General features: G+C 37.7%; 2 protein-coding genes across 6 annotated transcripts in view; one reads left to right on the forward strand and one right to left on the reverse strand.

Moving 5' to 3' along the window:
* Positions 1-16568, forward strand: part of SON (SON DNA and RNA binding protein) — a 32009-nt gene extending 15441 nt beyond the window's left edge. Inside the window, exons 7-12 of one of the 4 annotated variants that reach the window (XM_026510093.4) lie at positions 6899-7009; positions 8151-8267; positions 12436-12583; positions 14626-14697; positions 14805-14920; positions 15449-16568. In XM_026510093.4, the coding sequence (XP_026365878.2) occupies positions 6899-7009; positions 8151-8267; positions 12436-12583; positions 14626-14697; positions 14805-14920; positions 15449-15508 (624 nt within the window). In that variant the 3' untranslated portion in view covers positions 15509-16568. Of the gene's footprint in view, positions 5904-6898; positions 7010-8150; positions 8268-11697; positions 11778-12435; positions 12584-14625; positions 14698-14804; positions 14921-15448 lie in introns of those variants that run through there. The other 3 variants (XM_026510044.4, XM_057306588.1, XM_026510252.4) reach the window with 3 other exon arrangements.
* DONSON (DNA replication fork stabilization factor DONSON) lies at positions 4597-26517 on the reverse strand. 2 transcript variants are annotated; one of them, XM_044392051.3, is made up of 11 exons: positions 26129-26517; positions 25310-25390; positions 23357-23560; positions 22257-22435; positions 21487-21665; positions 20760-20841; positions 20541-20645; positions 19881-20079; positions 18389-18601; positions 17403-17548; positions 4597-4685 (listed from the first exon to the last, which is right to left on the reverse strand). In XM_044392051.3, the coding sequence occupies exons 1-10, from the start codon at positions 26438-26440 to the stop codon at positions 17411-17413; spliced, it is 1692 nt and encodes a 563-aa protein (XP_044247986.1). In that variant the 5' UTR covers positions 26441-26517; the 3' UTR covers positions 4597-4685; positions 17403-17410. The 2 variants fall into 2 exon arrangements, with proteins under 2 accessions (XP_044247986.1, XP_026366604.1); XM_026510819.4 differs by lacking the exon at positions 4597-4685 and having other exon boundaries at positions 16561-17548.
* Between the last annotated feature and the right edge of the window lie 97 nt (positions 26518-26614).

Below are 26614 nucleotides of genomic sequence, written 5' to 3' on the forward strand. Positions count from 1 at the left end.
GGCCGGGTTAAACGGCAGGGCCGGGTTAGACGACAGATGAAACAACCCGCAGCTTCTCATTTGACAGTAACTCGATGCAATTCACTTTGTGGAACCAAGCCACAAAGTGAAAAGCATCGAATTTCAGAGAACAGTGTTATCACATCCCTACCCAACATTGGGCCCTCCTTGCACTTATGGGAAGGTAGCCCAAGGTACAACTATTTAGCTTCCCGTTTTGCTTCAAGGCTCTATAGCTCTAGATTTTGGTGGTAGCAAGTTTACTGGGTGGAGGGATTGAGCAGAGAGAGGCAGATCCTCAGGTTCAACACAAGAACTGGATTGGAAAAGGTCATTGTAGGCTGATGTGTGAGCATCTTGGATACATAGCCCATTGCCCTTAAATAATGATTTCTCTGGGTTGTTTGTCAGATAGCCTTTAATCATTTTCCCTTCCCTGTGCTACCTTGGCCCTTTGGAATTCTTGTGTTTAACCTAATGCTCAGCCTTGGTACTCCATTTCCCTTCTCCTTCCCCTCTTTGCTACTATTAAAAGTTGGAGAAGTGGAATTCACACTTTGAAATTTCCATGAGGCTATAGTTGTATCTTGTCAAAGTGACGCAGTAATAACGCCAAGTGTCAAAACAACCCCATTAAAATGCTGCCTGATTAAATAATGTGCTGCTAAGTATAGTGCACATGAAAACAGCAAGACTGTATATATATGTAAATATATATATATATATATCTGTATCTTTGTATGTATCTCTGTATCTGTACCTTTGCTGTATCTTTTAATAAACAGTTTACTTTTATTTAACTTGTTGTGCAAAATCACGCTTGGGGGATCTGGGAGGGTGGAGACTGACTAGGGGGGGTGGGAGTTTTGAATGATACTATAGACTAGTTATCACCTCTTGCCCTTGGTTCCAAAGCCCAGACATTTGTCCAAGAACTGGACTAGATAATATGATGCCCTTACAATGTGGGACTTCTTCCCCACTTCTTTTCTTGCAGTTCTGGAATACGTAGGTCAGAGAGACCTGTTCTCTACAACTCAGGTTCCCTTCATTGGCCATATCATCTTCCACTAAACACCTCCGTTATTACAAATAAACAAATCCTCTTGTTTATAAAATCAGAAAGTGAACAGAACCCAAATCAGAAATCTTTTGATAGTATATTTTTTCCCCTGAGCTATTCACAGGTGACATTTTCACTGTGTTTTTTGACCTGTGGCATTTTAAGAGAGAGCAGGTTCTATAGGATGAAGCCGGACATGATAATTAGCTTAGTGCAACTTAAAGTCCCCAGTGATGATTTATATTTACATGGGATTCAGCAGTTGAAGCAAGTTATATCACCAGTGAGAAAGGGATTGTAGGTTTGGACAATATTTTAGTAAAATCAGTTGATTAGCTCAGTTGCTAATCCCCAAATCAGGCTGCCTGCACATCTCAAGAGGGAAAGGTTAACTGACATTTGCAATTGACTTAAATCTTGTAGTAGCTGAGTATAAATCATGATAAGAGGGCCAGACAGACTTACTTAGAAATTTTGATACATATGCTTTTAGTAATTTGCAGATGAAGCATTTAACAGAGTTGGGAAAAACATAATATTTATATGAGAAAAAATTTTCAGCTGAGTGAAGCCCTATAAATGTTGAAAAATTCCAAGGGATTATCTGAGAAAATAAGTGATCATAACTATTTTAACCTTAGTTGAATATGGGGAAAGTGTTTAGTGCATCCTGATGAATGTTTCTTTTTGATTGAGACTATGTATATGTATTTATATATATATCTGAAGTTCAGTACTCTGCCATTTTCACTCTTAACACTGACAATGTGGTGCCTTAGCCTTGTCTGTCATCCAAAGTGGTTGTCAGGTTTTAAAAGTTGGGGGGAATTATTCCAAAGAAATCCAGGGGGAAAGTTGGGTATTCGAATTTTATATTAAGCAGTCTTTCGTGAAAGCAGGAGAAAAAGTTCAGAGGGCTTAACGCAGTGGATTTCTCCTATGGGAGGGTACATATACAACTATTTGATATCAGAACTCTTTGAGCTAGTTTCTTAGAAGATCAGACTGAAAAAAAAAGTGTAGGTTAACTTTAATTTTAAGCAGATACAATCCCAAAATTTTAGAAGCGGAAAAAGTAGGGTTTTGTTTTGCTTTAGGTCTCTACTTTTACCCAACAACCGTAATAAACATCTCAAGGAAATGGTCACAGTATAAAATGTTTTAGTTCTAGTTATTTAGCTGTATCTTGCCAAATATATTTGTAAGATTATGTTCTATATACCAACGTTTGTGGAATACTATTGGTGACATTTTATGGGATCATTGACCCTTTTGATTCCCTGTCGGGGTTGAAATAAAGGCTTTTATAGAGTAAAAAGAAAGTTCTTTCAAATGGTCACTGTTTTAAATGAATAGTATTTTTTTTAACCTATCAGTCTTTTTCATTTTAATAAATATAAATGGAGTTTGTGGTTTTTTAGTTTTGAGCGTAAAACATTTAAGCAAAGATCACAGATTTGATCTCAGCTTTGCTGTAATCCTTAACCCCACCAATTGTCTTGCACATGAGTGCTCTTTGACATAAGCGTGAGTGGATAGATGTGGATGGATCAACATAAATCTGTGTCTTATGGAATATCAGCTCATCAGACTGTGCCTTACTGCCATAGCATCGTCTTCCTACCCAGAAGCCAGCCAGCAGCATCCTCAGTAAGGAGTGACTACAGAACTTTGACCATATTTGTGTGAATTTGATACATAAACAGTGAAATCAAAAATGTTGGAACACTAATATTTAAAAAATTGTCCTTGGGGGCATTAATTCTTGGTAATCAAATTAGAGGCTTATTGGGTAGAAGATTTAAATGTAATCTTTGACGTAAAATTTCCTTGGGTTTACTATTAATCATAAATGTTTAGAGGTCCAGAGGTAGGCAGTGTGCCTGGTTTGTTTTATTGAAAAATACTTCCACATCCCATTGGAGCTACAGTTCTCTTAAGTGTAGAATTTCTAAATTTATAGTTTAGGAAAGCTTAGTTCTTGGGGTATGATGTAAGTTTTAATTGAAAATTAAACACACGGGTCCTGGCAGTGCTACAATGGTTAAATACAGCCTTGTTATTCATTCATTCATTCTTTCCTTAGATTCTCCTCGGTAATTAACACTGAATTTCTTTGAACCATATAATAGGTTATCTATTTGTTTTCTTATTGTAGTTTATTCAGATTAAATGTATAAGAGTTATACTAGAGAATTCTATTTGATGTAATAAAAAGATTCATAATTCATGGTTTAAAAACCAACACATGACAACTGAGATATTCTGTATTTCGTGTGGCTTTTGTTTTTGTAGTTGTCATCTTCTTTACTATATGAACCTCTTTGTAACTTCTTAATTTTTGCTAAGTATTTTAAAATCCTATTTTACATACAAGTCAGATGCATTTTCTTGGTTCCGTGTTCTTAAAATTAAAAGTTTCCTTTTATACTGTCTTTTAAGATACCTGCAAATTATGTTTGTAGAAAATAATTTTTCATATTACAGGGCTTATTTTCCGTATATGACTGACCCCTCCTAGTAATTCTTTTTAGCCCTTTTATATCCTTTCATTGACTTCCTAAGAAATACCTAAGATAATTATTCTATTTATGTAAACAATTGAGTTGACAAAAGGGGGAAGTAAATTGACTTAGGAGTTTTTTTTTCCTTTTTGACTTAGGGTTTTTTGAATGAGGAACATACAGAAGGTACACAGTTATAACTTGGGCTATGAAATGCATGTTATATTATGAATTTCATTGTTCCTGACACTTTTTTGGATTATGGAAGAAGTGGTCTGCTGTGTTGCTGTAGTAGAGAGATGAAATAACTTGGATAGGTTTTTATTAAGATGAAAACTGGAATTATAATTCAGAATACTTTTATGTAGATTTTACTTCTTAGAATAAATCCTAGCCTAAAGGAAATTAAACATTTCCCCCATTATAATACTTAGAATATTACTGTAGTATCATAATTAGACTTTATAATCTGTAGTGTATCGGGAAACAAGGCTTGTTGATGACAACTTGACAATAGTATTCTATGAGATTTAAATATTTTCCCCCCTCGTTTTTAGAAGGGCTTTTTAAAAAGCATCATAGTGGTACCTTTCACATATTCCTATTTTTGAGCAACATTAAAAGATGGTTAAGGCTCTATAGTTCACCTTATCCACTAAATCCACTGTATACTGTTTATAGACACATACGCAAGCACACCATATAGTCCAGTGTGGTAGTCACTGGCCACGTAAGAAAAATCAGTTTCTTAATTGCCCTGGGCGCTCTCAAGTGCTCATTAGCTGTCATTGTACAAAATAATGTTGGTCAGTGTTGTAGAGAATAGCTCTGATATTTTATGAGAATTTTAATACTGACATGTAACATTTGGTCTAGTCCTTGAGTATTAATGCTTTGGGGGTTATATTTGGCTTTTTGTGCATTCTTGTATATCTTGGATTACCTTGAAAACCTGGAGACATGCTTTTTGATTCATACTCTTGAGGATCCTTAAGAGGTTAAGATAATCCCGGTTCATTTTATTTTATTTCTTCACATTTAAAAATATGAATAGAAAATTAATGGATTACTATCTGGTAATAAGGTTTTGACATGAACTTGCAGCTCACTTGGTAAGCCTGTTGAGTAAATGAAATTGTGTTACTTCAGGAAAAAAACAGTTGTAATTTTATCTAAAGTAAATTTATATTAAACATCAAGGTTGCTATATTAAAATTTTAGCATGAGATGTAAACAAACTATTACTGAGATCTGAATGAAGTTTCATCGTGGGGGAAAAATGACGAGACAATTAGGTTATCTGCTTACTCAGTAAAGACCTAAGAAGAAAAAAGTATGAAGATAGGTTTTTAGAAGGACAGATTCAAAGGCGAATTCATTTGCTTTCCAGTTGGGAAGAATTTTATTCTAGAAAAATGTTATTCTAGAAATACGTGGAAATTGGGAATCAGGGCTTGGGGTGATGCGTAGATAGATTTTCCACATTATCTCCTATAAGCGTAGACTTTATGGAATGAAAACCCATTTATACCTAAACATCCTCAAAAATTCATAGACTTCTACCCAAAGTAATTCAGGCAAGCTTAATGAACAGTATTTGAGATGTATCTGGTGGGCCTTCAAATTACATCCGTAATCCTACTTAACAATTTTAGGAAACTTCTAAGATGGGCTAAAGGAATGTACATTTCAGCCTAAAATATCTGGGTTCCCATTTAAAGTGCTAGCAGTTGATCAGAACTATAATTGAAGTAAAAAGTGAAGACACTAAAGTTTTTAGTGTTTAATTGTGACTTTGCTTAGATTATTTTTTATAGACCCCAGACGTATTCTAATTAGTGTGGGTAATTTACTGTATTGACTAAGAAATAAAGATCCTTCATTTGTGAGTTCTGTAAACAGTACAATTACAGGATGAGTTCAGATTGGTTTTGCTTTCGTTTTAAGAAGGTAATACATAAGAATATGGAAGAAAAAATTTAATTTTGCTAGAAGAGTATTATGAGGTGACTCAGCAAGATAACTAAGAATGATAGAAGAATAAGCGGTTCTGAAGGTAGGGGAAGGAAGATTAGTAATCCTTATGCCTGAGATAGAATTATTCTCTCATGGTCACATATCTTTCTCTACAACATAGGTCTTTATTTTAGAAGAAGTATTTCATAGGCAGTACACAGTTAAACTACAGGTGGCCTTTACTTAGCTTTTTAAGAAAAATCCTTAGCTGTTAACTTACTGACTTCCTTATGTTTGTCTTATCCATCCAGTACCTGTAATCGTTCTTTGTAAATGAATATAGGAAAACCTTCCCATGTCAAATAAACATTTTCCGAAAACGAATTTTCTTGGGTGCAATCACTGGGAAATACTAATGGGTTAAGTTGTGTTAGAAGAAAAGTATTAAGAATTGGTGAGTTGATAAAAGTCAGTGTGAGCTCTTAACATTAGAACAAAGAACATCAAATACTTGATTTTCCTTTTATAGTTGAGCCTTCCACAGATTTGATAAATTGGGAATTTGCTCTAAAGATTACCCTTTAAGAATTTTCCTGGACATTATGAAACATTTAAAAAAGTTAAACCATAAAGTCACCTCTTTAGCACGAAGTTTTTACGGGTAGGGTGTGAGCTTTGAAAAGGAAGACCTAAGGCATTCAGACATACCTCATTTTAAGTGTTTTTGTTCATGTTCTGTACCCCTACAGAAGTATTTTAATTTGAGTCATTAATGTATATAAACTGAAAACAAAAATATCATTTATTTAATATTTTTTGAAGAAGTGGAGTTCTTAAGACCAAATTATCCCTGAGCATCTGCAAGAAGGTGAAAAGATGTGTGTGGATGAGTGAAGGAGAGACCACTGATAACGATAGTGGTTTTCTGCTTGCTTATTCAAGAACCTTGCTTATTGCTTCTGAACATTATGCTGATAAGTAAGGTAAAATGAAAACTGCTAATACATATAAAATTAACAGTTCAAAAATATAGTTCAAAATTTTGAATTTCTCAATTTTTTGTAAATGACTTGTTAGTGAAGGCTAGAGAGTTTTAAGTTCTTTGCAGTTTTCTGTGATTTTAATTTGATAAAGTAGAAAATAGGAAATTTTGGGTTGGGTTCAACTGCTGCCTTTGATACTTTGTAACTTATCTTAAATCCTTGTCTACTTTCCAAGGTTCCTTTACTTTTTGGCATCTTTTCTGTACTTTGCAAGATTATTAATTTGTAAGACTGCTATTTTATTTTTGACATGTAGCAGCTAAAGATAGCAGTTTTTAGAATTTAGGGGGTCTATCGTAATTTGAGATAATTATCTATGTTTTCTTTCTTAGCCTGTGGACATCTCAACAGCAATGAGTGAGCGGGCACTTGCTCAGAAAAGACTCAGTGAGAATGCATTTGACCTTGAAGCCATGAGCATGTTAAATCGAGCGCAGGAACGGGTATGTAGCAGTTCAAATGTCTAAATGAGAATTTAATTAGGTAGTTGTGACATAAGCAAAGTGTGTGGCATGCTATTGAAATGTAGGTCCTTATCTTAAAAATCCAAGGAAATAAATAATTTGGCATTATTAGTTTATTTTAAATGAAAGTGATTTGGGGCATGATCATGCATTTAGTAAGTATTTATTGTGTACTATGTGGCAGGAACTGTTTAGGAGAGTAAAATAGAAAAAATTCCCTGCCCTTAAATAGAGTTTGTAATCTGGTGTATAAAAGTAGCTATGTGCCCATAGTAGCCCTGTGAGATATAGGTACTATTATGATTTCCCAATTCCTGGCGGAGGAAACTTGACTAAAGGGTGGTTGGTTAGTCAACCTGAAACGAATATGATGCTATACGTTAACTACAGTGTAATTAAAATTTAAAAAAGTGATTAGGCAGTCCAAGTCCAGAGTCTGTACTTTTTTAACAGTGGACAGCTTTTCCATTTGTCTTCACATTCCTTTGGTAGATCTGTATAGAAACAGTAAATATACGTTCAGACAGATAAGGAAATACACTGCCTGACAATACCAGTGCAGTAAATCTACTTTGAAGAACTGACGGCTAATTCTTTAACCATCGCAATAAATGTTAGTGATTAATGTAGTGCTCAATTATTAAAGAAAGCTGTTTTACGTGTTTGAACAATTTCCTGTATTTATTACTCCAACCTGTCTCTTGAATTTATTCTGGATTTCTAATTCCACAAAGAAGGTAGTTAAAAATTCAGGTGATTATGATACATAAGCAGAGGGCGGGGATCTTTTGCTGTATGAACTGTTTTCTATGTTCATGTATCCCTGTGGTATTTTGAAGAATGAATATTACAGTTATGCTTTTTAGTTGTTAGAAATACATCTCAGATCTTGTTAGTGGGACCCACTGAATGTTACCAAAATGCTTCTGTGGACTGTTTAAGAAAACATTTTTAAATATGTGTAAATTCAGCATACTGGTTTAAAAGTTGAAGTTTTAAGTCTTACTTAGCCTTTTCAAGAATGAAATAAATTTCCATTTCATGTAGTGAAATAAAACAGTGGGATTTTGACAGGTAAGTAATTATACTTAGTTCATTGAGGCATCTTTTTTTTCTTCAGATTGATGCCTGGGCTCAGCTGAATTCCATTCCTGGTCAGTTCACCGGAAGTACGGGAGTACAGGTTCTGACACAAGAACAGTTGGCTAATACTGGTGCCCAGGCCTGGATTAAAAAGGTACACGACATAACACACATGTGAAAGTGGCCAAGTACAAAGTTAAGATTTTTTTTAAGAAAATGTTGTATTAAAAATTCACGAAGAGGCCAGTGACTAACCAAAGTTCGTGAGTAAATTTGCTATGTGTGCATACTCTAGGATGGACACTGAAGATGGACCTGATTTGTGAGACAATGGCAAATGTATAAATACGGCTTAAGAGCCGCTCAGTTTATATCCTCAAGTTATTTCTGTATTGCTGCTGCTGGTTTTTTGGGGGGTGGTTTTTTAAAACTGTTTTGAATGCTAACAGTGTATCTCAGGTGCTGTTCAGAATGTTCCACAGTTCCTGTTGGACTACTAATCTAATGATTTCAAAGCAGTGGTTCTCAAATTTTTTCTCATCATGGGATACTTTATTACAGGTTTATTTTTGGTGGATCACTGCCCCCAAGAGCCCTCTTACCATCCCAGTTTTTCCATTTCTCTATTCCTCTGTCCTTCTTTCCCCTTCCTTAGTGCCTGTGCCCTCTTGTAAGCTCTCTTGGCCCTTATTCCTCACCTCTCTGGTGATCTCCAGCCCCCGAGCCCTATGGTTGTCAGCTGCCGGTTACAGCAAGTTGGTTGGGAGGCCCCAGTATTAGCACTGCATGTGGTGATTTTGCCATGGGACTGGAAGGCTGGGGAGGAGGGCTGGAGTGTGTATGGGGGGGGGGTGGGCAGTGCTAAAGGGGTGGTGAAGGGGGTGGGGTGGGGACAGAGGATATTATCTGTGGACCACCATTTAGGCCCTGGTGGCCTCTGGTGATCCACAGGCTCAATTTGAGAACCACTGATCTCATGAAAAAAACAGGATATAATAAGACCTAAATTCAAGGGAGAGGACGGACGCCTCGTGCTGTGAAGATGTAGGTGCTCCTGGTTTCAGCTTCCTGCAATGAGACCTGTGAACTCCACCTACGGCTGCCTCATTGTCGGGGGAGTCTTAGGTGGTTAAGAAGGGCTTTCTAAAGAAATGCCTTCTGGTGAAGGGATGTGGTTTGGTTGGATGGGTGATGGGAAATTTGTTTCAGGAGTACTGGCAGCATGGCAGTGCTGAAACTGGGAGGCTTCGTGGTCTAAAGGATTGGGAAGGTTTCTTTATCCCGCTGTGCTCCTGACTGCTTTTGTGATCATGGGCAAGTAATTACTTGGAATTTCAGTCTCCAAGTGTCATGAGAAGACAAGTCCTTATTACTGCTTCACAGGGTGGTAATCAGTAGCGTGACGGGCACCTATGAAGAATTGCTATGATTGCCAGGAAATGAACTGAATTTTGGCAAAATGAGATTTTGGTTGCTTTGGATCTTTTAATCTCATGGTATTTCAGTTTTGATAGCATTATCTCTGATGACCCTTTTATTAACAAATTAATATAAAACATGATACACCCTCAGTTTGCCTGCCATTTGGGGGGGGAGATAGTTGCAATAATAGGTGTATAGTGAGTATATGGTCAGATTTATGAAAAATTTACAACTTGTTTGTAATTTACTAGGGATTGGTGTTGGAAAAAATGAAAATCTAGCAGAATAATTTAAATGTTGAGTTCATTTTGGACTTAACTATATTACAGTGTTTAAAAATTTGCGTAGTATTTGAAAAAGGCTCTCATCTCATTGGGAAGAATTATAATTATACACCTATTTGAATAGTTTTAATCCTTTAATAAAATTTAATCTTGAAGCTGACTGCTCAGTATTTCAGGAAGTTAGACTGGAAGCTCTATGTGGATGTTTAGGCACATAAAAATTAGTCTTGTACATTGTTAGGTAGAAACTTCTGAATGCTATTCCATTGCAAAATTTTGGACTTCATTTGTATAATGAAGTATTGATCCATAATGCTTATATAGTTCTAAAAATCATGTTAACATAACTGACAAAAATTAATCTCTTAATGATTAAATTAGTTCCCTGCAAACTTTCCCTTAATTTTTTTTTTTTTACTTCAGTCTTGTAGGCAGTTGACAGGTTTTAAATAATTCACATCATGTTAAATGTTATGTAAGTCATTTTGATAAATATGAGATGTGTTCATCAGAGAAGTTTTTAATAAGAAAGCTGTGCTTTCAGAAAAACTCCCATTTATATGTTAATAGAAGAACCATTGCATTTGATATGAAAGGAACATTTATAAAAATGTGGAAAAGTCATTAGCTGAAAATTTAACATTTGTCTTCACTGTCAAATATCACAGAATGTCTGTTTATTGCGTTTAGAAAACTTCTTCAGTGATCATACAGCTTTTCTTGCCTTGCTGTAGCCCAACACTCTCTTTTATGATAAAAACCCCATGGAATGCCAGCATTCTCCGTATTCTTTTTAGTTTGTTGCAGCATATTCTTAGATGAAAAAGAATGAGAGTTTTACCATTATTACTGTTTGTCAGTAAAACATTTTTAACTGGTAATTGATTTCAAAGAACCTTTATTTTCTAGAATTAAATAATTTGGACAATGACCCTATGGGTATTGTTTACTATTATAGTTTCATTAGATTAAGCAGCTTTTTGGTGAACTGTAAACACACTGGGGTAAAGAAACATGAAGATAGTAGAGAGTGGAAACCGAGTTGGAAGCCTGGGTTATTTGGGGATTTGCATTATACTATCTGCACAGTTGCCCTTTTTTTTAGGAGTGTTGCCTGGAAAAGAGGGGCGGATGAACCTGGAAGTAAGTAAAAGTCATTCTAGGTGTGTAGCAACAAGGCAGTTGATATCCAAGCATCAGCTAACTTTTCTCTTTATACATCAACACTGCATGGCCTGCACCAAATAAGGAACTGAACCAGGGGTATGTTTTTACCTCCACAGCTGCCTCCTTCCATCAGAGCACCTTGTTGAACTTAATGTCTAGTCACACATCATTGGCATGCTTTCTCCCCAGCATATAATTTACAAAGCTGGGGAAAAAAAATAAGATGATACACATGTTTTACTACTGTGTGTAAAAACAAGATTTTAAAAATTTAGTATTAACTTATCAATACAGGAAACAATGCATACTCTCTACAGAGCTACCAAAAGTTTTGACTCCCTCTGTTGATAAGTTAATGACTTTGCTATATATTTGCTAGAGAATGTAAATCTAAAATTTAATAACAAGGGGAAGTAAAGCAGGATTTGGAGATGTTACAAATTAAAAAAAAAAATGGCCATAAAGATCAACAGTAGAATTCATTTGTTTTGTGTACATGGATGTCCTTTAAAATAGAGGCATCGCCCATTTATTTCTTAATGTGTGAAAATGACTGTTGACCATGCTAATGTATAGAGTTGTGCATCTTGTGACATTAAGTGGTTTGCTGCTTTGATGGAAATTATGGTTCAGTGGGTTGGATACAAGAGAGATGACTGTTCACAGAATAACCTGTGAACTTTCACCCCTCTGTATGGAAACTTGTTTCAGGGCCAAATCCTTGTAGCTGTCTTCTTGCCCCGGTCAGTGCCAGCCCTACTATTCACAACACTGCTGCCACCGAGGCCTAGGTATGTAAACGCTTAAGGAGTTTTTTACAAGTCTTTTAACATCACGCTAGGTTTTAAAAGAATTCAGTTTCAGTTTGGTTTAATGACAGGGTATTTTATGTGACTGTCCATTTACTGTGTAAATATAAATAGTTACCTTTTGCTTCATAGGGATTTTCTAAGTAAAATATTTTTACTTGCTATATGGTAGAATGGGGAAGAAAACTTGGGACGTTAACAGTATGCTGCTTCAGTGTCCAAACAATTTCTAAATGATTTCTGGGCTTTATTCATTAACTAGGTACACCTGGGACAATTAATATTATTGACTGTTTTAACATTGCCTTCTTTTTATTTTGCAAGCTAAGAAGAGATACCAGTGAACCTAAATAGTGGACGAAAACAGGAGTGTTCTAATATTTTTTTTTTGGAGGGGGGCATGAGGGCCACTGTTTTAAACTGCCATTTATTTGCCTTATTTGACTTTCAAAATACTATTATGTTAATGTGAAAATAATTAGAACATCCACACTACAGTATGTATATAAGTATAGAAATTTAAATTTAATTGCTGTATCAGACCTAGAAGTAAAATAAGATTTTTTTTTAAGTTACACTGAGTTTGTAGTCAAATTCTAACTGTGAAATGGGGACATTTTACCTTTCTTTCTTTGGATAGGATCAGTTCTTAAGAGCAGCCCCGGTAACTGGAGGAATGGGAGCCGTGTTGATGAGAAAGATGGGCTGGAGAGAAGGAGAAGGATTAGGAAAAAACAAAGAAGGAAATAAGGAACCTATCCTAGTTGATTTTAAGACAGACCGAAAAGGTAACACATTGTTTCGGGAATGTTGATTATACCTCCTTTAATATTTAGGGTTTCATCACCATCCTGCTTTTTTTTTTTAAGTAAGCTCCTTGCCTAGTGTGGGCTTGAACTCACAACCCTGAGATAAGTCATATGCTCCGACAGAGCCAGCCAGGCTCCTGTTTAAAATAAATTTTATTTCCCCCCCCAAAGTAACCCTCCTACATATCGATGTCCATGATGCTTAACTAGAGCGTATCTACAGCTTTTTGTTAGGAAACAAAAGTTTTACCCATTTGTGGCAGCTTTTGTAGATATAGATGGAGTCACTAATTTGAGCTAAAAGGTGGTCTTATGTTAGTTGCTAAATATTATGGAAATGTGCAGATTATCAGTGTCATTGAAATTCCAACTGGATTTCAGTGTTAGTAAATGGTATCCCCATTTTGTTTTCTCTCGACAGGGAATATATACTTGTCTTTGTTTCTAGGTTGTATTTTTTTCCTTTCTTTGATATTTTATCCCATACATTCTCCTTATTTCTAAGAGTGCTGTTTTGTCTTCATTTTATAAACCCGTTTGGCATGTCCCTCTTAAACTCCGTAATGGAGTTTTCTTGGGTGGGGCTGGAGAATAGTAGACCAGTTGCTGACAGCAGTGTCAGCTCTTCCTATTACCTTGTGCTTGGGGCACCTTGGAACTTTTTATCTTTCCTAGTACTTTGTTACTCAGATGGAGATCGGTATACATAGCCTGCATGCAGTTGCTAAGTATTAAAAACATACTTAGAGGGGTGCTTGGATGGCTCAGTTGGTTAAGTATCTGACTTGATTTTGGCTCAGGTCGTGATCCTCAGGGTTGTGAGATCAAGCCCTGCATTAGGCTTAGCATTAGGCGTAGCACTAGGTGTGGAGCCTGCTTGGGGATTCTCTCTCCTCCTCTGTTGCTCCGTCATGTAAAAACAAAAAAAACAACAACCATATATACACATATGTATGTATACACTTAGTGCTCATTGGTAACAGCCAATTGGTACTTTTAAATAATTTCTTTCCTTGGAATAATGTCTTCCATAGAATCAGATGGGACTGGGCTGTCAGCTCAGTGTGATTGCTATAGCTTGTGTAAGTCTCATTTTTAAGAACTGGAAAGTTCGGAACTGGAAGTTTCCTTACCTTTGCAATCAGAAAGGCAAGTTGGAGTTAATACAGTTAAATTATTTTGTATCAATGAATTTGGAAACCAACCAGCTTGGACCAAATTGTGTGTCTTGTAAAATGTCTTGCATCGGAATTTCTGTATTGTCATCCACATAGAATACTGTGATGCCATTTGTTTTTTTTTTTTTTTTCAAATTGGAGGGATTTATTGTAATGGTGGTCCAGTAGGCTGGAAACAGCATGAGAATCATCCTGTGCTGTTAGCATTAATTCAAACTCTAGATTAAATAAGAAAAGGACATTGTACTGATGTCACATTGACATTGTCTTACACAAGTTGAATAGATTTTTTTGTGTCATAAAAGGTGATTGGTTGGAAGAAAAGTGAGATCGTCTGTCTTCTGTGAGCAATCTTCATTTGATAAGTCAGAAAGGGGTTGTTTGCTCCCATTTATAGAGACACCCTCTCACTTTTAACTGGGGTGTGTGACCTAAAATCCTCACCTTTTGGGGAACTTAATTAACTGAGCAGTGTTTAAGGGATGGGAAGCCTTTAGAAGTCGCTTGTAATAAATAGCCACTACTTTTTAAACTTCTGAAGAAACAGTCCTGGGCATGTTAACTGTGGCACTTAATTTATAGATATATTCATATGTTAGGTTTTTGTGTTTTCTGAACATTGATTTTTTATACAATTTCTAATACCAAGGTATATGAACGTATAAGTATATAGGTTTATATATTGAAACACAGGAAGACAAATCAAATTATATGAAAATCGGGTAGTGGGAGTTGAATATTTTATTGGAAGGCATAGGTTCCTACAGAGGGAATCATTGTATATTATAATTTAAAATGATGCTTTGGAGTTTATTCAGTGAACATTGGCTTTTTATTTTAAAGGTCTTGTTGCAGTAGGAGAAAGAGCACAAAAGAGGTCCGGAAACTTCTCTGCTGCAATGAAAGATCTGTCAGGTGAGAGTACATTTTAATTTCCTCTTGTCCCATCCCCACCTTGAATTCGTAATTTGTTGCCACAGATAGTGGAAATAATTAACAAATGGTTATTTTTTTCTCTGCAGGCAAACATCCTGTGTCTGCTTTGATGGAAATCTGTAATAAGAGAAGGTGGCAACCACCGGAATTTCTCTTGGTCCATGATAGTGGCCCAGATCATCGCAAACATTTTCTCTTTAGGGTAAATATGAATTTCTGCATTAATTGTATACCCTTATTAATTTGATGACTTAGAGGGTGAGGGATAAGCATTGTATGGTCACAGGATTGATACATTGTGGGTTGGGAGTGAATATATGTGTGTGGGTAGAAGTGGTAGGGTTTTGGGGTTTTTAAATATTTAAGTATACTTTAATATGACCTGTTAATATCCTGCTTTTCAAAAATGTTGGAGGGAAAGATGTGGGCAAAATCTGGTGAACAATTTGTTGACATTTTCTAATGGAACATGGGGAATTAATTTAGTAGTTTTATCAGAGATTTCTCCATTCCCTGCCCCCCCCCCCCCCCCGTCCCATTTGGAGACCTGCTCTTAATTTGCAGTCCCTTTTTCCAAATGATTTGCTTCTTCTGGGTTGAGATTAATTTGACTTACATAGTGTGGGTTTTATATTTTTGTAAATTATTTTTCTAGCATTTAGTGAAAAAATACAAAGCTAATAGATATTAAAGTTTGATGCTGTTCTTATTGTATGTTTTTCTTGAATAGGTATTGAGAAATGGAAGCCCTTACCAGCCCAATTGTATGTTTTTCTTGAATAGGTATTGATAAATGGAAGCGCTTACCAGCCCAGCTTTGCCAGCCCTAATAAGAAGCATGCTAAAGCCACAGCAGCTACTGTGGTTCTTCAAGCAATGGGCCTTGTACCAAAGGACCTCATGGCTAATGCCACTTGCTTCAGGAGTGCCTCACGTAGATAGATTGAGGTTTTATATTAATCATTTCAGATAATTTTACTCTGCATCAAAATGTATTTCCTCTTTAATGTTGTAAATATTTGGCAATTTAAGACATTGTGTAAAAAGCAATCTGTACAAACATCTCCAGGCTTTGATTTTTGTACCATGGAAATTGTATTTAACCATACAGGGTTTTGGTATGTTTATATTGTTTACCTTAGTGATGTATTTGTTTAAGTGGCTAACATCCAAACAATTGTTTGAAGGCATCCGTAATCTTCAGTGTGGAATGTTAAATAACGCTTTTATACTGTATTTTGTACTATGATGTAACCTCCCTTCCTTATGGCTAGGCTGCTGTAACACTTGCCTGTAATCAGTGAAGGGCTGTGCACCTTGTACTAGTTCACAGTGGGTTCTGCTGGACAGATACTGGGCCAGTGTTATTGAGGTAATCAAGCAAGATCTGTTCCACAGGGCTAATGCCACCATCTCCCCTTAAAGTTTTGTAGAGGTTATAAAAAGAAAGTGCTATGTTGTGTGATGATCTGCACTAAGTCCTGCGTTCCCATCAAAGCCACTTGGGCCATGAGAAGGGAGTCAAAATGAAGTCCGATTAGAATTTACTGCAGAGGCCAAGTACATTTAGTATGGCATTGAGTTGTGATATAGTTTTACTTTGATGTGCATTTTGAATTTCAGCTACACCTAGATAGACGTTAAATGATAATTAAAATGCTGTAACCAACTTATCTAATAAAATCGGCACCCAGCCACTATTTTGTTGACTATGAGAAAGTTTAAGTTTATGTTAATTTTTAGGGTCTGATAGAATATTTCATGTGTATTACAGTGGTATTCATAATGCTATGTCTCTAAACTTTATTTTCAAAAGCTTAAGGCCCAAATATAAACTTCTCTGGAATAAATGTGGTGTTTTATTTTTTGGATCATAAAGTAAACACATACTTCTTCGCTAAATACTGTTATTTCTTTACCCAATGCTTTTGATTTCTAAGTACTTTTATTTTTAAGAAAATTTGAATTACACATCCACACACACACACCCACACACACCCACACACCTACAGGAGCATTAAGTACTACACCACGACAGCTGAGCATACATTACAATTATTAACACTATTCTATGTGGAATACAAAATACCCCTATCTGAATTAACATGCATTAAAAAACCAAATTTAATATACTTGAGAATAAAATTATAAATCAGAAGGAAAACAGCAGCTAAGGTAGACAAATAATCATCAGCTCAGCACTTATTGTCTACATTTGTACCTTCATAAAGCTAGAACCTGCGTATAGTTGTAGGTGATTCATCAAATAGTTCTGCCCTGATACCATCAGTCACAATGCCAGGAGGTAACTGATGGGAATTTAGCTTCAATTTCCCATTTGCAAGGAAACACACTCATGACATTCCATTTTCTACTAAGTTTATGATTAGGTTGTAAGGGTCTAGAAGTCTCATTCAAGTTACTGATGTTTTTAAAAAGTGGGGAGTTCTCTTCGTATCTGAACAATCTAATCAGAATATTAAAAAATGCTGATTCAAAATCAATCCTGCTTAACACATGTAATAAAAATTAATGTAAAAGGTTAACGTTTATAAACATTTGATACTTTAAAAGATAGTTATATATTCCTTTAACTTCCAAAATGAACTTTAGAGCCAAAGGGATAACAATCTTGAATTTCCTTGCTAGAAGGCTTTTTCCTCAAAGATTCCTTTTAGGCTTACTTTGGTGTTCAGGATCTCCAATTATAAACGTAGTCACTCATTTCCACATGCCTTAAAGATGACTTTCCCAGTATTGGTGTTTGACTAAGTTGGTCCAGAGTCTTAGGATGCAACCCACAGTTAGCAAGTTCCTCATGAACAGTCTCCTGTGGAAATTTGTACTCTAGTTAAAAAGCACATCAGTCTTCGAACACTCAGATTTTACTTTTTTAAAAATATTTTAAAAGCTTTTTTTTTTTTTTTTTTTTTTTTAGTAATGTCTATACCCAGCGTGGGGCTCGAATTCACGACCCTGGAAAGCGTTGCATGCTCTTCCGGCTCAACCAGCTAGGTTCCCCTTTATATTTTAAAGTAGGCTCCATGCCCAGTGTGGGCTTGAACTCCCAACCCTGATACAAGAGTCGCATGCTCTACCGAGTCAGCTGGGCACCCGTGAACACTCAGATTTTAATAATTACCACTGGAACTTTTGAGAAATACCTGCCTTACTCATTTGTTTATAGGGGAAGGCAGTTCATTGACAACAGAAGCTGACTCTAAAAAGTTTTCACATATAACAACAGCATCCACAAATAAATTTGGTTATTGCCAGAAGTCTGGCAAATGATAAAAGCATGAGGCAATTTTAAAGGTCTTAATACCTGTAAATAAAAACCTAACTATGTCCAAAATTAAAGGCAAATACTGGTTAAATACCCATAGTTGTTTATAATGAAAGAATCAGGTACTATTAAGTTCTGGATCTGAGACGGCCGTGAACATAACTTGCCTTTTTGGGAAGTTCTTTAGTCATTGTTGAGCACAACAACCTAAATTCATAAAATTTACCTAAAAAAAAATCCAAGTCTTATCCCTTCATCTTCGTAATTCGGATTGATAAATAGTACAGTTTAATAACCTGAGACACAAGTTTGGCTCATTGTAAATCACTTATTTCCTCCATCTGAGGAAACCAGCTACAATGAATGCTTACAGCGTCTACTTACCTTATCCAGTACTTGATCCACTGGCAGGCAGATATTAAATACAGCAGTTGGCTCGTGTGTATACAGGCCAGCAGAAAATGATCCCTTCTGTGAAGATTTGAGTAGCATCGTTACAGAATGTAGAGAATGAGGCATGATAGGACCCGTAATCTCCAAACTAAACTGATCTTTGTATCCAGAAACAGCTTGTGTCTTCACGTTTACACTTCGTGCCTTCAAGAAAATTTAAAGAAAAAATTATGGTCACCATCTCTCAAGCTTTTGTCCCCAGCTAAAGACTTGTTCAGTAACTTCACTTGGGCTTTCCTCTTCACCGGTTATGGACTACGAGGTACAGCACAGAGCGAATGCAGTCAGTGGTACTGTAACAGCGCTGTACGGGGACAGCGGCTACTACACTTGCGATCACAGCATGAAGTAGTTCACAAGACACCGAAAGAATGCTATAGGAGTAAAAAGGTTAATTCTCCACCTGTAGCACATCTCCAAATTATGACTCAGTTTTAAGCATGTTCTAGAGAATATAATTTTTCATATGGTATCCTGATTTAGTAATACACTTTATTAAAAAAATTTTTTTAAGCAGGCTCCATACCCAGAGTGGAGCCCAATTCAGGGCTTGAACTCAAGACCAAGATCAAGACGTGAGCTGAACCAGACGCTTAACTGAGACACCCAGGTTCCCCTATTAAAAATTTTTTTAATGGAAGTATAGTTGACACACAATGTTACATTACTTTCAGGTGTACAACAGTGATTCTACAACTCTATCCATTATGCTGTGCTTGCAAGCGTAGCTCCCATCCTTCACCGTACAAGCCATTATAGTACCGTTGACTGTATTCTCTAGGCGCTAACTTCCATTCCCCTGACTTACTCTATTTCAAAACTGGAAGCACGTACCTCCCACTCCCCTTCACCCCTTTTTACCCACCTCCCATCCCAATTCAGTAATATATTTCAATGCAGAATATTGGGCAAATAAATATAAGAATAAATTCTATTTTTAAAAGTAAATAAAAATTCTATTGCTAGTAACATTATGTATTTTGTATTTACACGCATAATTTTTTTCAACACTATGGATATACAGCTATTCTTTTCACTTATCCATGATTCAGGTTTTGAGATTAATAATTTAACATAACAATCTTGGCTAGGTTCTTTCAATGGTTAAGAAATGAGACAAAGGAGATTAAGCAACTTTTCCATATGGCAAAATGCTTTTGTTGCCATTTATGCAGTCAGAAAAAATTATTTTAATGCAAATCAAATTAAAACATTTCATATAATTATTATATTTTCATGTAATTCTTTTGATGTACCTTCGTATCAACGAATTTTTTTACTGGGAGGAAAACAAAGACAAAATCTGCACCATACAAAATGATAGGAGTTATTAAAAACAAATCAAGACTTTGTTCTTGATTTCTTCTTAAAAGGCTAGCTTATGAGGATTAGTGTAGAATTTTTCTTTTTTCCTTTTCATTACCTTAAGCATTTGCATTGTGGCACCTCGGAAAGCTATAGGTGATAAGAGGGTTGGTGGAAGTCCTGCCTGTGGACCGGAGCTAGCAATTAAACTCTTAGAGTTGATCAAAAAATTCAGCAACGTAAGGGTATTCATTCCCTTCACCAACACAACAGACTCAGGTCTGTGATCCATTCGCACTTCATGTTTCTCTTTACGTCTGAAAATGACAATCAAGGAACTTGCAAATTTAAATCCAATACCAATGGAAAAGTCATCTTGATTCTGAATCACCTGGGACCCTTTCTTCCCATTCCGAACTGGAAAAGCTCTTGCTACCCCACTCTGCTGCAATTATAACTCATCTGTTTAAATCAAAATGATTTCTCTTTGACCATCTGAATTTGCTAGAAGTTGATACCTAACAAAAACTAGTTTCTTCTCTAGTCAAAAACATGCTCTATATGGAATGTTTTCATTTTTAAAAAATAGTTCAGTAATAATTGTTCATGGTTTACTGGTACTTAGGGAGTTTATTTAATGTCATGATGGAGAATTAGTTTAAATATGATCTTAAGATAATTTAAGATTATAGTCAAAACTGTCAGTCAATATTACATACATAGCTCACTAACTTAATTCAATGAAAACCAGTTGTAGGTAACACAACTGAAAGGATACAGCTTGATAGAGAGTATGTCTGGTTTTTTAATTTTATCTTGCACACCCATCTCTTCCAGCCAGGAAAAACTTTCATCTTCATCCTCATCACTGATTACTTGTTCCCTAGAAGATTGTTAGAGTTAGAGTTTCCATTTCATAAAACTGTTCCCTCTATAAAAAAACTACACTGAGTCCATAAGGCCTTAGGTGACGTAAAAGCTGATTTTAATCACGTACTCCCTCTGTTCCAGGCTTGTTCCAGATGCTTTTTTCTTCTCATGGGCATTTTCTTTTATTAGTGGCAGAGAAAATTCAATACCTACGTGAGAAAAAAAATATATAACTGAGTTTTCTTTAATATAATCTAAAAGAACTTAACGAGTGTGCCCTACTTTTATAGAGTAGGAAATCTGAAGATTGGAGCTTTTACACTTGATTAAAGCAGTAGCTTTCAAGCTTTCTTGACAGTAGCCCACAAAACAAACACACACACACACCCCCCCACACACCCCCCCCACACCCCCCTCCCCCCCGCTTCAAACAAAAGGTTCAGGAAACAATACATACTCTCACTACATGTGGTACTCTTTCCTAAAGTGCTGACTGAGCCTACTAAATAGATTTCATGATCATTAATGGTTGAGACAGTTGGAAAATCGTTATTAAAGGGGGTAATTTGTACTATCAAGGACTTTCCAGAGGAGTATATTCAGATAGGAACCTTACAGCTCAACATGTGTTTGTCAGATCAGAGAAGGGAATACCATTAACTTAAAGCTATGCATAAGGGACAGCTTAAGTCACTGCCGGGAAAAAATCAGAAATAAAGAAGATGTTACTTAAAAAATACAGGTAAAACTGGTAAAAGACAATTCAACTGGTACAAAGACAATTCAAATTTTAGCTCTTAAGGAGAGTAATTATTATACAGTATGGTATTCTCATTTTAACCCAACGGTTTTACCTTCATTTTTCATTGCTTCTCTTATGCCTCTAGTTGTAGGAGATATGAGAGCTGTGATTACATCATTTCCTGCTAATCCTGCTGCGCGGAACAGGATAGTAAACTGATAGGTACAAACGTAGAAATATGGGCAAAGTTTTGTCTTCAGCAGATTATAGAGAGAAGTGAAGCTCACAGACCTATGAAGCAGCAAAATTTTCTTTAGATTTTTTACGTATTTAGCTTAACATCTAAAATTTAGTTTTTTATAATTCGGTTTGATACTCACTTGATTGAAAACACAACACAAATATTACAGATAATGGTTCTAATTTCTGCCACTACATAAATAACTTGGCTTTTACAGGACGAAAACTGGTCATGAGACTCACTGATGACTTCTGAATACTTTAACGAATAGTGTTTACCACTTAAACACTAAACGTTTTTTCTTTAAACAAAACACAATTGATAACTGGCTGCTGACTTTCCTCTGAGCAGCTTCTGCTGATGAGAAAGGAAGCAGCCACTGAGAAGAAATAACATAAGACAATGTCTGTATATATTTATGTAACATTTACACGTAATTCCACAATTGCATGAAGAGTGAATAAGAGTTAAAAAAAAAAGGGAACAATTTAAATGTTGGTTATTAACAGTTTAGAAAAAATAAGTCAGAAGGACACAGAGATCCTTTTACCACTACACATTTCCACATCGAAAATAAGGTAAGGAGAAAACACCGATAAAATGAAAATTCACTATTAGGATACACAAGTTTTTAATCTTACCAGTCACTCATTAAAATGTGTTGCAAGGTTTCATCATTTGACCAAGGGTTTATCTTTCCAGCCATTTTTCTATCAGCTCCAATGCGAGGGAACAGTGGGAGCCAAGGAAAGGCAGGGTGGAGCCAGTAGATAAGGCTCTGCTGGAAGGCGCAACGGAGCTCCGTGGAGAGTTTGGGATCCTAAGATCCAGAGATGATATTGAACAGTTTTTGCACATTAGAAGTATAAAATTTCATTAAAAAGCACTGAACATACCACTTATTCTCAGAATTTTTACTGCTTCCTATAGGAAAGTATTAATAACTGTTACAGGGGCTAAAATGTAGTTTATTCTTGCCAGCATTTATTGTTTGTTACGCGCAGCAGAAGGCAGACTTGAATACAGATGGGCACATTCAGCTCTCCTGAGAACAAGGACGATGTTGTTACGGTGGGGGGTGGTTTGGGTGGGGATTTATATTGTATGTAGGTAATACTATGTTCAACCCCTCTCCCTTCACAACTGTTTCAATAGTAGCCAGTAAAAATGGGTAATGTGAATTAAAAATCATCCTGATTTATTTATTAAAAAAGATGTACCAAGGCCTCTTTTAGGTAATCACTTTTAACCTAGTTTGAGTTGATGAGCTGCTTAAGAACATGGCAATGACATCTCTCCAAAACCATTCTAGAACTTATTAACTCTACTACCATATTTACAACAAACTATCAACCAGGTAGCAAGAATTAGTGTGTATAAAAAAAGAATACACATTATATCCGAAAATCAGTAGAATAACCAATCTGCCTTTTCAATTGCCTTTCGTATCTTTCCATTTTCTTTCTCAAAAGGCCTTAGAAGAATGGTTTAGTTCAAAACAATTCCTGCCTATAACATGAACTAATTTGCAGGACAGGTCTCTAAATTTAATGGGCAGTTACTGAATCTGACAGAAAAAAATGCATGAAAGCACCATTTAGGAAATACAAAATTTCCCAAGTCTTTGTGTCTCTAAATGTCAGAACAAAAACTTAATAGGACGAAGTATCTGTGACATTTTGTAAGGAAGTATGTTTTACAATTGTTACTTTAAAACATAACCATTTTCCTTCAGAATTACCTGTATACTTTGAGGCAAAGTAACTTCTGTTGCCCTACAATGCTGGATGACACCGTGAGCCTCTTCCTGGGCTTTCAAATGATCTGCCCAAGTAAAGGGTTGAGAAGAGGTGAAAAGGAGTCGAGTTTTAATACTCCAGTCCACAGGTAACTCAGTACTTTCTGAGGATGGAATATCAGATTCGGAGAATGATCCTTGTGGAGTCTTTTAGAAAACAAAGAACACAAAAATTAGTACAGTATCAAAACCAAAACAAAACCCTTTGATCAACTAGCATGATCACTGAAATGTCAAAATTTTATAAACTGTGTAAATAACACTGAAAATATACTACACACCATGAAACATTCCAGAAAGAGTTACACTACTGTTGACAGTGGTTTTCTCTGGGAAGCTGGGATTTATTGTTGTTATGGGTGGTAGCGGTGGAGGGCCCATTTTACCTTTTAGTTTACATATAGTTCTATATAGTTTAGTTACAGGAAGCATGTACTATTTCCACGATCATAATTAAAAAAAAACCTAAAATCTACTATTGATCTTGCTGTCAAAGTAAAAACCTTCCAAATGTTTTATTATTTTTTAAAAGATTTATTTATTTTTGTGGGGGAGGAGCAGGAGGAGAGGGAGAGAACCTCAAGCAGACTCCCTGCTGAGCGAGGAGCCTGACTCCGGGGCTCAATCTTTCCACCCTGAGATCATGACCTGAACTCAAATCAGGAGTCAAACACTTAATAGACTGAGCCACTCAGTGGCCCCCCAAGTATTTTAAAAAGCACCTTCTAAGCCTCTCAAACTCTGGAACCAGAGTTTAGGCTAAGCAGCTCCTGCAGGTAACTTAGGCAGGGATCTTAAGAGACCATATGTAAAAGGCATTTCCTGATCTCACAATTTCCTTCCGAACTGTTTTGCTGTCCTTTCAAATAAATTTTTCCACTTTACTGTGATTCTTTGAGGTGACATCATAAAAAAATAACAAGTAAGGGGGAACTATTTCTTTTTTCTTTTCTTTTTTTTAAAGATTTTATTTATTTGACAGAGAGAAAGAGAGAGAGTACACAAGCAGGGGGAGCAGAAGAGGGGCAAGCAGGCTCCCTGATGAGTGGGGCACCTAGACCTTGGGATCATGACCTGAGCCGAAGGCAGTCGCTTAACCAACTGAGCCACCCAGGCAGCCCTGGGGGGGGGGGGGAAGTATTTCTCACAGACCCTGTGAAAGCTGTCTATTTACATGAAAAGGAGAGTGGGCCTTAGAGAGCTCTACCAGCCTGCTCCTGTTAGGACAAACTATGTTTCTGTTAAACTATCGCAACAGGAATACCCTAGGAATGGTAGCAAGAGTGCGTGTTGTGGTGGTGTCAGCAGGGTTCAGTGATATGCCACAACCTGTGGAGGTAATTTGGGGATTTTGTTTGAAGATTCAGTTAAGGACTAAGCTCAAGGGGCACCTCGGTGGCTCAGTCGTTAAGCGTCTGCCTTTGGCTCAGGGCATGATCCAAGGGTCCTGGGATTGAGCCCCGCATCAGGCTCCCTGCTCTGCTGGGAGCCTGCTCCTTCCTCTCCCACTCTTGTGTTCCCTGTCTCGCTGTCTCTCTCTGTGTCAAATTAAAAAAAAAAAAAAAAGAAAGAAAAAAAAAAAAGACTAAGTTCAAAATGCAGCTGAGTGTGAAGTGATGAGCTGGAGCTGTGACCACCCACAGAGGAATAGTGTAAAAACAGTTGGAGGTAGAAGGAGAACCTTTATCTACACCAACTCCAGCGTTGGAAACATCAGAAACATCATTTTTATATCATATAAAGTCCATTAGGGTGCTGATGCCATCTTTTCAACCCTGGCAGAAATGCTCACTCCCTCAACACTCTTGGCAAAACGATTTTCCAAGTAAATGTTTCTGAGCGGTATGAATTTAGATTATAAGAATATACATTCTAATAACATTTAAAAACTATTACCTGGAGTAATTCAGTAACGGTTGTTCTTTCAGGAAACTTCTCTTCCCACAGCAAATCATTTTCCTGATTAGAATCTAAAAACTGAGGGGAAACAACGGTGCTTTTTAAATCCTAAGTGATGCTGGAGTTTGCGTTAAATACGTACAGAGCCTCACCGGCAAGCAAGTTCTTCAAGAAATGCCAAGTGCAGGAATTCACATGCAAATCACTAGACCAGTGTTTCAGCTTTGTGTCGGAACTTTACCATCAAAGAACTATTGGTCTGTGGGCGGGGTAAGGCCGCTGATCTGTGCGTCTAATAACTGATGTAGAAATCTCAAAAGTTCAAAAGGCTTTGGGGTAAGAAAATGCTAGGAAATTCGGACCCCAGGACTCCTCAGCATTCCTCCATCTCCAGAATATTTTCGAGCGCGTGAAAAGGGAGGCTCTGAATCACGCAGGGAAGGAGGGTCTCCTGTAATTTTCCCAGGGACTTCCTGGATGACTCGTTCCAGGATTTCTCGGACCGTCTTCCCACAGGTCTCTAACCCCAGGGGGCCGCGGCCCAAGCTCCTCCGACCCGGCCCCTCGGGCTGGACGGCCGAGGCGCTCCCCAGTTCCCTACGCTTCCCTCAGGACGGGCCGACGGAGCCGCTCGCGGGGCGCACTCCACACAAAGCCCACCTTTCAGAGCAGCCCCTCCCAATGCTCTGGGCCCTTCGACCGCGACGGCTACGACTCCCCGCGCCCATTTCCCTTCGACAGCGAGAACTTGCCCTAATTCACAGCCGAGTTCCCGCACTGAGAGAGCCCCTCGCCTGCCGGGCCCGAGACACTCACCGGGCCCTGCGCCTCCTGCTGGCCGCGGGGCGGCCCGTCGGGGGGCTCCGCGGCGGCCGGCGGCCGGTTGTCCAGGCGGGCGAAGGGGTTCCTGCGGGCCGCGGTCGGGCCCCCGCCACCGCCTCTGCCCGCCGCCGCCGGGAACGGGCGAAGGAGCAGCCCGGCCGCCAGAGCGGCGCGGCGGGGCGCCGGCTCGGGCTGCTCGCCGGGTGAGGCAGCCGCCCCGAGGCTCCCGACCCTTTTCCTTCGGAGCCGCAAAGTCTCGGGAGGCTTCCTGAAACTGGGCGAGTAGCCAGGCACCGAAAGGGCCATAACGCGCGGCTCACGCAGAGGGGGCGGCCGGCCTCCCCGCCGGCGCTTCCCGCGCGCGCCGGCCCCGCCCCCGACGTGGCCCCGCCCCTGAGGCGCTGCAAGCGCAAGCGACGCTGGCTGCCCGCGAGGCCCCGCCCCCACTCCTCGGTCTGGTCCAGTCCCGTCTGCTGCCCC

The sequence above is a fragment of the Ursus arctos genome, unplaced genomic scaffold (genome assembly GCF_023065955.2).
Source record: "Ursus arctos isolate Adak ecotype North America unplaced genomic scaffold, UrsArc2.0 scaffold_4, whole genome shotgun sequence".
In the NCBI taxonomy this organism is placed as follows: Eukaryota; Metazoa; Chordata; class Mammalia; order Carnivora; family Ursidae; genus Ursus; species Ursus arctos.